At 38.8% G+C, this 12,467-nt stretch overlaps 1 protein-coding gene across 1 annotated transcript in view; it reads left to right on the top strand.

Moving 5' to 3' along the window:
• RASSF6 (Ras association domain family member 6) overlaps nt 1-12,467 on the top strand; it is a 69,256-nt gene that overhangs the window by 49,526 nt on the left and 7,263 nt on the right. Inside the window, 2 exon segments of the mRNA XM_069091716.1 lie at nt 6,969-7,066; nt 12,046-12,230. Of these exon segments, the coding sequence (XP_068947817.1) occupies nt 6,969-7,066; nt 12,046-12,230 (283 nt within the window).

Below are 12,467 nucleotides of genomic sequence, written 5' to 3'. Positions count from 1 at the left end.
GAAACATCAAGTAGACAGATTTCCAAACTGTCCAACCATTACATCCATACCCAGTCAACATCTGGGTTTCCACATTCTGGGTTTTTCAAAGCCAGGGGACTCTCAACAACGGCTTCCCAGAATTCAGATCAAATCACAGAACACTTCTCAAAGTGAGTCCCAAAACAAAGCTACACATCAGGGCTTATATAGCCTTCTCCTGGCTCAGAGAATGTAACAACCTTATTGACCCACTGGCCAATCAAAAAAGTATCTACTGAAAAACAAGCCTCCCTCCTCAGGCTTCAGGTGCATTTTAGCCTAGGGGCAGGGAAGATCTTCCAAATTTGTATTCCCATTACACACGGTGATTTTCCTAAAGCATATATTTGATGTCAGTCCTCTGCTAATAAACATCAATGGATCCCTTTTACTTCGAAGAAAAAAAAAACCTCGTCTCTTGGGCATTTAAGGTCCTTCCCAACCTATGTTTTGAGCCTTACCACACATTACACCCCTTCATGCATTCTCCAGTCCAGTCATCCTGGCCCTTCTTACTCTTCCTCATACATGGTGCTCAATGCCCCTTCTCCTGCCATTGAGAGTCATAGGCTGACTCCATGGCCGGAGTGCAGGCCCTTCTTGCCTACCTAGTTTCCTTCAAAAGTCAACTTAAGTATCATCTTCTCCATGAATTTTTTTCTTCTCCCCCAGACGTTCCCACAAACCCTCACTTTGTGTCTACATCAATCTTATGCTACATCCATGCATATTATCTCCTTGCTGCATTGAACGCTCCTTGAGAAAAAACTCTGTCACCCTCTTTTCTTTGTATCACAGCATCTAGCACAGTTATCTAACACATAGGCACATAACTGATTGATTGATTCATTCACTTACTTGGATGATTTTCTTCTAAGAAGATTGGCACAGGAAATATTAACATGTTTTTCTTGCCTATAATAAAGATAGGCAAATGAATGGGATTTTGCTAGTCCATATGTAATAATCCCATGCAGGAGACCCCATAACAAATGACCCTAGGAGGAAGGGTAGAGTCATCATGAAGTTAGATGTGAGAAATAATCCTCTGGTTCTGTCTGAGACAAGTTCATTGAACCCTCCCCCTCAGTCTGTTAATGATTGATTGCTTCATTAATTGTCTTTCAATGAGTTCAAAGATGGTGCATATGATATTATTTAATAAATCACTAAAAATTCCAAATCTCTCAATAATTGATTCATTATTCCACTTGAGCTCCCAGACTTGTAGAACTGAGATCTCTCATGGGTCACCTTCTTTCACCCTCAAACCCCAAATTTATTGCCTGACTTACGCATCACCATTGCTAGTCATATAATTACTTAATAGTAACTAGCAGTTAGATAAACAATGGATCCATTGCCAAAGTCACTTCTATGCTTCGGGAAAGCATACAAAAGAAAGTTACTGATTAGAATTCCTCTCATACATTGCCCACTGCAACATCCTCCCAAGGTTCAAACTATAACCCTAAACAGCAATTCTTATTAGAATGTAGGGATTCAGTTCATCTTCAGGTAATTTTCTCTCCACAGATCAAGACTGAATTCAGTTCACTTCTCACTAACAATGAAAATCTATTCATCTCATTCAACTTCCCTGAAAAGTTTACATCAAAATGTCTTTACAAAATATCTTTTCCACAGATCCACTGTACTCATGAAAATTTCATTGACTTAAAAGATTTCCAAACTAAGATAGAGTGAGCATCATCTATCAGGTGACTTTCCTCCAAAATTTTAAAAAAGCATTTATCACAATGGATAGTTCTTAAATACTCAGGTGCTTGGCAAATTGCCTCAATTTGCAACTTAGATCTTATGAAATGTTCAAGGAGAGGTCAAAGAATTTAAGCAGAAATGTTTTTAAACACCTATCAGATCTTCATCACAAAGTGTTTTTGAGAGACTCAAGCACCACATCTAGTCAAGCAGGCTCCCTGGGCAGTTGTGCTGGACATCTCAGCAGCTCCTGGAGGACTGCAAGCTGGTAATATACCACAGTTCACAGTGGTGATGATAGAATCTTGTTTGCGAATAACTTCTTGTGTCCTGCCAACGACCAACACATTAATAAAACAAAGGTGACTGAATGGGATGGGCGGGGCCTCAGGTGCTGAACCTGACAGTTGCTTGGTTTTGGGTAAAATTTTTCTTGCACCTCAGTTAGAAAATGGATAGGGCAGGGCATGATGAGAAAGAGTGGGAATAGGGAAGTGCCTAATTTGCCTGGCATATGTAAGAGATGGGATATTTTACATAAGTCACTTTTCTGGAAAACTGAAACTCTAAATTTGTTTAATAAAATTTTGTGGGAATATTTTTAAACCGTGTTGCATACTTTCCTACTTTCTTAAACAGGAAGCATTGAGTACACTAATTTTTTTCTTCATAGTGCCCTGCACACAGGTATCTAATAAATACTTCTTGATTGATTGGTCATTTTGAGGATTCAAAATCATCTTTAGGAACCTTAACTATTGGGTTGTCATGTAGTTTAGTATTGATCTCAGGGCCTGTTGACATTTATTGGGCTGTATTTCCCACGCTATTGTGTCTTTTTTGGTTCTTGTGTCTGAAGTCTGTTGTTTTTGTCAGGTTTCCAGTCATTCTTCCCCATCATTGTCATTGTACCTGAATCCAACACCCTAGCCCCATTCTCTAACTTGTAGCTTATAATTTCACAGCAACCCTGTGAGACAGGAGTTCTTATTTGTGGGGTCTAGAATTGTCCAAACTATAATGAAAGAAAGTGAGGCAGAACTCTGAGTCAATTGTACTTTATTAAAGGGTCCATGGTCCTCTCTAATGAAGCAAATCTTAGATCTCCCTCATGATCTGAGATGCCCTCTTCCTCCAGGGCCTCAGTTTTATAGTGCTTGGTACCCAGATGATAACAGAAGAGAAACAGTAAAATACAGAGTCTTATTGGTTGAGAAATCTTCACCTGGATTCTCCAGAAGGGTCTGCACAAAATATAGAATCCCACTGGTTGGCAAATGAGATGATGAGAAGACTTTGAGTTCCTACCTTGGAGGTCCTACCAAGCCAATGAGTAGACCCATGTACCTGGCTGATAAACAGATGTGAAAGTATCTACATGGGCCAATGGGCCAGTAGGAAGACAGTCCACGGGCTGCCAAACAGGGTCACTTCATGGGGAAATGCTCATGGCCATCTCCCCATGTTGGGCAATAGAGGGATGACTAGGGACAGAGAGGCAACACAAATAGCTGGGGGATTTTCCATGCAATTGAGTCACCTCCTCCACACTGGGCTTGGTCACCATAACAAGGCAAAAACAAAGGTGGAGCTCCTCTAGTAATTTTCCTGTGATTAATTAAGTGCACTTCCAACCTGCAATTTGTAGCTCTGGGGCCTAATATGCAGAAGTTATCATCACTACCCCTATGGAATCCTATCAAATTGATTAATACTGATTGGAATAAAATAGGGGCCTAATTAATCATCTATCATATATTATCCCCATTCTACAGATGAGGTAACTGAGGCTGAGAAAAAGTTAAGTGACTTGCCCAAGGTCATAAACTTCTGATGCCATATTAAAAAATTAAGTCATTCTGACTCCAAATCCAGAATTCTCTCTACTGTGTCATGCTGCCACCCTTGAATGACTGAAAATCCCTAGAACTTTATTTCCTATTCACTCATTGGAAGGAATTCCCTGGACTCTATTTCCAAGGACTCTATGTGTCTGGCTACAAAGCATTGGTGCCACCAAGAGAGGACTTCAGTTGGTGGAAAGTCTTACAGGAAAGGAGGTCTAAAAAAAGCGGGACTGCTGAAGGCATGCATGAGTGGGGACAGGAAGGATGAGGCAGTAAAGGCTTCTGGGAAATAGTGCTGCTATGGGAGTCCAGGGAGACTCTTGATGGTACCAGACTAAAGGAAGGAGTTGTTAACCACCCTCTGACTTAATTCCCAAAAGGCTTTTATAGATTCCCATGAAACAGCCAGCACCAAACTCTGAGCTTCTTACTACTGGGCCATGAGTTCAGAGGTAGCTGTATTCCACTCCTGATTTCCTGTGAGACTATATAAACATCATATTTCTATTGTTATCTTTTTATGTTACCTTCATTCAAGGGTGTGCTGGTAAATCTTTTCTATACATACCTCTAGATAGACCGATTTTATATATATATGTATATATGTGTATTGTATATATGTATGTATTTGTATGCATATGGATATATGTATAAGTATATAAATATGTGTGTATATTAATATATACATACATGTATGGTATGTTATATATAAATATGTATATACACACGTTTTGTTGTTGAGTAATTTCAGTCATGTCTGACCCTCCATGACCCCATAGTCACAAAAATTTTGACAACAGTGAAAGGCTTCTGAACACATGACCAAAAATTAATTAAAAATCAAAAGCATAATGAATCATAGGTGTTTCGGGAAGTACTTGCCCATGTCACATCAGGCAACTTCACTGCAGTCTTGGTTCTGAACACACAGCATAAGCACTTTGCCCTGCCTGTGCCCTCAAGCCACACAATGCCAACTAACACTGCCAAAACACAAAAAGGAGTCAAGAGTGGACAAAGTTTAAAAAAAACCTGCTCAAGGCAAGCAAGATTACAAATGGCAGAAAAGATGCCCCCCATCTGTATTGGTAGAAGGAGTTTCCTCATACAGGGATTCCCTTTGGCAATGAAATCACAGTTGCCCCTTGCCCCCCGCCCTGCCCTTAGATGTGAGCTCCATTGCAGTAGGGACTGCCCTTTGTCTTTTTTGTATCCCGAGAGCTTGGCATAGTGCTTGCTACATAGTAGGTGCTTAATAAATGCTAGCTAATTGACCACCCTTTTTTCTTTTTTTTTTTGTTTTAGAAAAAACAAACATAATTTATTTATATAAAATTAACAAAAGCCAGCTGGGCTGCATATTACTTCTTTTCCTGAATGGACATCTGGGCAGCAGCCTTCTGTGTTTCATCTGCAGCATCAGGAGAGGCTGGTGGATACCATCTGATGACACATTCAACCAGTTCTTTTGCTCTAATTCTACAGTAGTTACTTCCAAAAACTTGCCCCTCTGATTTTCCAAGCTTTCCACCATCTTCCTCTTGATTAAATAGATCTATTTTAATCTGAGCTCCTGAAAGGGTCTCCATGGCTCAAATCCTGGACCCTTTCATCCCTATGAGGCCCCCCATGAGCTGAGCCTCGACCAGGAACCACAGAGGGCCTTTTTCTTGGGGCTTGGGTCTCAGTCTTCAAGGATAAAATTGGTTATAGTCTTCTGGAACAAGCTGGTTGCTCATGGTGTCCTCAGGATGGGACGCAGGTGAAACAGGCCAATAGAGGAGAAAACACTCAACTACCCCTTTTTCTAGCCTCGATTATAAAACTTCTAGAACCTACAAGAAATTATATTCATTTATGTATGGAGTGGTTAAAAATGGTTCTATTAACCTCAGTTATCTTTCCTTGTCCATTATATGGCTATTGTGTCTAAACTGTTTTGTTTTCCTTTGTTATTTGCATAGCCTGTATGTAATTACAGAATATTCCTCCAATTGGGGTTCAGATTGCAATTTGAATAACCTGGGTTAATAAGCCAGGGTTTCCAAAGACAAGAGTTCTTAGGGGTCTTTAGGTGACCCTTGCTACACATAGTTCAAATGTTGTCAATTCATTCTTTGCTTGGAGCTTGAGCTTAGCCAGACCCTACTTCAATCCCTAATCATAATTTTAAATGCTTTGCCAGCAGTTGAAAGTTCTTCTTCTAGACCTGAGCATAGGTCTGGTGATGAATCCTTGTCTTTTGTTCAAGGACAAGTCTAGGTTGGTTCAGGAAGACTCATTACATTGGCCACCAGAAATTTCATCCACTCCAGCTATTGGAGACCATCTGTTAAGTTGTAGAGATGTCATAGTCTTTTGTGGAAAGAAAGCTCACACCAATAAAAGCACAAACCCTTGAATGATTAAAGACACTGATGAATCCTTTTTGCTGAGCAAAAATATCCATTTGGGATTCTACAATTTGAAAAATCCTTATTTCACTACACAAGCTCTGGTCACAAGAGATTCACCTTTGTCCCTGCCATGCATTCCCTACTTTAGCCCAGAACCATGTTGTAACCACAGGCTCAGAACAGGACACTATCACAGAATCTCTTGGCAATTGTTCCATGCTTACTATGGCAAGGATAAAAGTGATGAACTGAAGAAGAAGCACTAGAAGTGTGAGCTTTCCAAGCTTCCTGGATGCCCAGAAGAATGCAGACAAGATGATGAGGGGCTTGCATGACAGCAGAGATGGTTGACTTCTAGAAGCACGTAGTACTGGGGGTAGTAGTCATGGTGGTCTGCAGTAACTTCTGGGAGAGCAGCTGAGCAGAGAGCTCAGTCCTGGCCAGCACCATCCACCCAGCATCACTCTCCACATGGCTCTCCTTCTACCCCAAAATTCTCCAAACTTCATGTCCCAGGGTTGCCAACACTGACACCTACTGGTAGTGGTCTCTCAGGCAAATTATTTAACATCACTGCAGAGAAATGGCAACAAGTATGTATTAAATATTTCCTATGTATATGCAGGTCACTAGGCAGGTGCCAGTTGGAATCCATAGAGGGAATTTGCTTATTGAGTATTCACAACATATATACCAATGAAATCTCAAGATAAGTCCAAGACAAAAAATACACATTCAATATGTCAACAGCTGTTGGTCATCGGTCAAGTTATAAGGAATCCTTATAACAATTGTTGAGGCCTCCTTTCAACTAAACCTAGCCTTAATATTTTTTCACCTGTCTGATTGCCATGGCCTTCCTATCTACAGGGTCTCTGTGAGCATTAAGGTTCTCTAAAAGTATACACACCTGAAGGCATAAAGGGTGTCCCTTAGCATAACTGCCATAGATGTCACTGACATAATGAATGCTTTCTTTCAGGGGTATGACCCGCTGGGGGGAGTTTGATGATCTCTATCGCATCAGTGAGCTGGAGAAGAAACAGAGTTCTGTACATGAAGCCAAGGATCTCCAAGAAGGTCAGTGGCAATACCTCCCATGGCATGTGTGGCATTCCTTGGAACCAATGGCAAAAGTTTAATGCTGCTTGATTCCCTGAAATCTGCCCTTTTCACCCATTACCAGTCAAAAGGTTTACTTGGAAACCACCTTCATCATTTGTTCTCATAACATGCATATGTGTAAAGTACTGTTAAAGGAAAAGGTTATGTGCCATTGTAAACTGACATTTATAATTTTTATTATGATGGTAGTTGTTTGGTGCTTTGGGGATCATCACTGCCATTATTACCCATACTTTCACCCACTGTCTGGCTGTTTTCTATGTTTCAGTAAGATTAGTGTGTACACCTGTCCCTGTAAATCATAATTTTCTCAAAACTGAATGAAATTTCTGCATAAAGTTGTAGCAATTTGTGTCAATATCACTTTTGATGTCCATTTCTCCTTGTTCACTGCTGATTACTTTTTTACAAAGTTTAGCTTGGAGTTTTTCCAATTGTATGGCCTATCTTGTTTTTCATTTTTTATCTTTTTTTCTTGCTTTTTCTTAGCTTTTTATTTTTGCCTTGACAATTTCATGGTCTAGGTGTACCCAGATAGCTGATTTCAAGAATAACTCCCACATCAGCAATGTCTTTTCCTTTTGTGAAAATATAATCTATTTCATCCTTTTCACTGTTATTTGGTCCAATGTCAACCAATTCTTTTCTCAAAGAAAGTATTCATAATATGGAATCATGAGAATTCCATGTAATCTATAAGTCTGTGATTTCTCTCATTAGTTCTTCCTGAACAAGTCTTCCCCAAGTATGAGCTTTCTCTACTTATGAGAGTTCTTATTTTTTTAAGCATCTCTCTCCTCAGATAGTGGCTTGCTGATTAATTTTCTAGTCTTCTACTAAGGGACAGTTAGGTGGCACAGTATAAAGCACCAGGCTTAGAATCAGGAAGACTCATTTTCTTCAGTTTAAATCTAGCTACATACACTTACTAGTTGTGTTACCCTGACCAAGTCTTTTAACCCTGTTTGCCTCAGTTTCCCCATCTGTAAAATAAGCTGAGAAAGAAATGGCAAACCACTTCATTTCTTTGCCAAGAAAACTTCAAATGGGGTCATGAAGAATCGGACACAACCAAAAAAATGACTGAACAACAACAACCACATTGTCTGCTACTAATCTACTAAGAAGATTTTTTTCAATGATTAAATAGATCTGGAAATTCACATACTTCTACCTAAATGACCTCCCCTAGCTTGACCTTGCTATAAATTCCATTGTATTTGACCTTGCTAAATATTCCATTGCAATCTTACATTCTACATCCACTCCTAATTTCAGGAAGTCCCTAAGGAGCTCCATGTCCACAACACAACAATATGTTTCAACCAATTCAGCCCCCATTTTTTTCAGGATCATAATATTAAGCAAACCAGGTCGCTACCATCAACCCTAACCATGTAATATTGTTCAGCAATAACACAATGGAACAATACCATATAAAATCAATGTGTGGCAAATGAATCAGTAAGCATGTCAGCTGATAGCAATGAAACAGAAATGATAATCCAATGATCATGAGAAACAATTTGAATAAATCCACTTGTGTGCAACAACCAATGTTTAACTAGGCAGACAACATCTAATAGGTCAATCCAACATATATAAGCATCTGCAACACCAACCACCAAAAAATGAATTTATAATCCTTCTATTACTGCAGTGGCCTTCCTTTTTTCCTCCTTCCTTCCTCCCTCCCTCCTTCCCTCTCTTTCTAGCTTCCTTTTTAGTTTCCTTCTTTCTTTCTTTCCTTCCTTTTTTCTTTCTTTCCTTTTCTTTCTCTCTTCCTTTCTTCCTTTCTTCCTCCCTCCCTCCCTCCCTCCCTTCCTTCCTTCCTTCCTTTCTTTCTTTCTTTCTTTCTTTCTTTCTTTCTTTCTTTCTTTCTTTCTTTCTTTCTTTCTTTCTTTCTTTCTTTCTTTCTTTCTTTCTTCTTTCTTTCTTTCTTCTTTCTTTCTTTCTTTCTTTCCTCTGTCCACACAGAGAAACATATCCTTACCTAAAGATCCTGTGCCCAAAGGAATAGAAATTTAGATTGTTGAAACCTCACAAGATATCTTGGAATTTATGGGCAAGACATTTTTTTTCTCTTCCCTATCTATTTATCTATTATTTTAAAAAAAATAACTGGGACAGTTAACTCTTTTTCCCTAAGTAGTTTCATTCATGATTTCTTGAAATACAGCACTGGAAACTGTGATGTGATGAAGCCATTGGGGATTCAAATGAAGCTACTTGAGCAGCCTTAAACTCAAATCACTCTGGCTCCCATTGATTGGCCAATAATAGGTCGCAGTCCAAGTCTCATTTGGTCATCCTTTGGATTTTGATGGTTCAGAGTGAGCGTAAATAGCAATTGTTTCTGTTTTGGCCAGAAAAGCTCATGATTTTTTTTACTAGTCAAAAGAGGCCATTTTTTGCCACATTTCTTACCTAGCCTCAATCACTGAATGGGTGTTACCTCAGACAAACTTAGATGTGGGAAAGAACCTAACTTGAAAAAGCCAAGATCTCCTACTGCATCTGAGGCTATCTCCAATCATCCAGATCTTTATTTTGCCATAGTGTCCAGATAGCTCTGGAGGAGAAAGTGAGGCTGGTGACTTTGCCTAGCCCTGCCTCACTTAAATCCAATTCACTTGCAAGTCAGGACATCACCTTCCTGATGTCATGGGTCCTCTTTGAGAATGCAGAGAATTGATTATGAATGCAGAAGTTTTCCATGGGACACAAACAAAATTTTGATTTAAAAACCACTGAGTTTTCCTGTCATTGAATGTGGTTTTTTAAAGGTACATAAGCACAAAAATCTTTTTATAAAACTAATAAATGGAAGTATGGAATAATTTTACATATGCATTTGTGTGTGTCAGTGTGTGTGTACACACACACACATATAGATATCTATTTGTGTTTAATGGTAGCCATCTCTAGTATGAGGGTGGGGTGAGGGGAGGATAGAAAAGGGAGAAAAAAATTTAAGTGATAATTTTATTATATATTTAAAAGGAATAGCAAATTATGCATAGTAGATTTGCACTTTCATGAGCAAATAATTTTAAAATTATGCTATAAATTATAGTGTGTTAAATTATAATTAAATTATACTGTTATAGAAATGATTGTATTATTCCATAAATTAAAAATGAAATAAATGCATATGAAAAAAGAAAAAAAATCCAGAAAATTATTTCAAAAGAAAATAACAAACTGAATTAACCTTCAGCTCAAAGTAGAGAGAAAAATATGGGAAAATAAATATTTTGAGAAGGTCAGGAAACTCCAAGGTGGTTTTTGTAGAATCTAAAATTCCCAAAGGCAAGAGAAAAAGAAAATAACATAATCTGGAGCATAAAACAATTAAAAATGAACATTACAAAATTACAAAGAACAAGCATAATTCCAAAGAAGGGATATTAGAAGATATCGTTCCCTCATCTTTTGCAAAGGTGGCAAGTCCACTTGGGTGGAACATCACATATATTTTCAGATATATTCAGTATATTAATTAATTTTGCTGATTTTCTTTTCTTTCTCCTCTTTTAATTTTTTTTCTTTTAAGATAATATGTGCAATATGGGAAGGCTCTGTGGGAGAAAGAGGGAGAAAGATATAGGAAGAAAGTGAGGCAATGTAAAAAGAAGATATCAAAAAAAGTTTATTTTTAATATAAAAGGGAGGATGAGCTCCCACATATAAAGGAGATTAGACATCTCATAGAACTGGTCCATATATAATAGTTCTCCTGGGTAATAGGGTTCATGTGTATAATAAAGTCCAGAGGTAGTATGGGACCCAAATATAACATGTCTCATTTGCAGGGAATTGTGAGTTTTGTATTTGGTGCTAATACCATGTTATCAGTCCATCTGCAGCATTGCCAAGGCCAAGCAGGTTGTGATGCCCGTTCTCCAGCCTTCCATGCTTTAAGTGCTCAGTTCAATTTTCCATGTGAAATTTTATTTCTATTGGACAAGCTGCCTAAACAACAACAACCTAGATTCATATGTTCCCTCTTGTTGGCTCCAGAGCCTTCCCCTACATTATTTTTTGGCTGAAGGAAGAAGCAAACCTCCTACCTCTACCAATCATAACATTATTCAAGTCATTATGATACGCAGTGTTGGGGACCTGAAATTAACTCTCTTTCTGTGTGCATGTATTTATATGTTTATGTATATATTTGTATACATGTATATCTGTGTGTATGTATGTTGTATGTGTGTGTGCACACATACATATACACATGCATATACTTATCAAGTAGAAATGAGTTTTTAAACAAGAAAATCATAAAGATTAATTGGGGAAACAATCAACTGAAATACCAGATGTCTCTATAGGAAATATAAGCTCCTCTTCCCTCTCTTTGAGTGAATATAAGAGGTGAAGTTCAGTCAGTTAGTAGAGGACCCCTTGTCCGCTTGTCTGCTGGTGATGGCGGTATCACTCCCATGGTATGGGTATCTCACCAGCCCACTCCACAATCTGCTGCTTCATCTGACCAAAGCTGCTGCAGTTCTACTCCAGTATCCATTTGTCTCCACCATCTCCTCTCAGGATCATCACCTAGCATCCCCATTCTTTATCCAGTTTCCTGCTAAACAGTCTAGGTTGCAATCCTAGCTTCTACTGCTATGGCTCCCCAGCCTCATGTCACCATGTTATTCCTCCCTCATTCTGAACTCCACGTAAATTCAATGATATGGGCACTGGGAATACAGACTCTGGGAACAAATATCTGTTTGGCCACTATTATTGCTTGCTGCAGAAAAGCCAAGGGGGGAGAGGAGAATTACTCTGGATTTCAGACATTAACAATCTAAATCATCCCCAGCAACACCCCTTCTTTAAAAAAAAATAGTTCCTGAAAGGGATTCAAGTAACAATCCAGGAAGCAGGGAAGCAACCACAAGCTAATAATCTTGCATTCTTCTTAGATTATGTGTCTTATAACAGCAGCACCCTGAGGCCTCTGGTGGGGGATGAACCAGATTCTCCCTTGCTATACAGAACAATGAGTGAAGCGACCTTGGTGAGAAAGAAGGTAAACCTTGGCAAGATAGAGAGAAGAGATCACCAAAATCACAGGGTATCTATTAATGGCCACTTCTATAACCATGAGGTGAGTTAAAAAAATCAATGGGCAAGGAAGGATTTGTGAAGTATGGGTCAGTGAATAGAATTTCTTTGGTTGACTTTTATATTTTTTGTATGCTTTTTTGATGAACAAAAATCTGTTTTCTCTCCTACCCACCTGCCTTCTTTCCCCATTTGAAAAAAAGGAAGGGAAGGGGAAAGGCAAAAAAATGGGAAGGAGAAAGAGAAGGGGAAAAGGGAAGGGGAAGGGAGTAGAAGGGGC

The sequence above is a fragment of the Petaurus breviceps genome, unplaced genomic scaffold (assembly GCF_028583685.1).
Source record: "Petaurus breviceps papuanus isolate PSGF00001 unplaced genomic scaffold, PetGlider_PUasm1.0 126, whole genome shotgun sequence".
NCBI lineage: Eukaryota > Metazoa > Chordata > Mammalia > Diprotodontia > Petauridae > Petaurus > Petaurus breviceps.
This window is presented reverse-complemented; position numbering and strand designations above follow the sequence as displayed.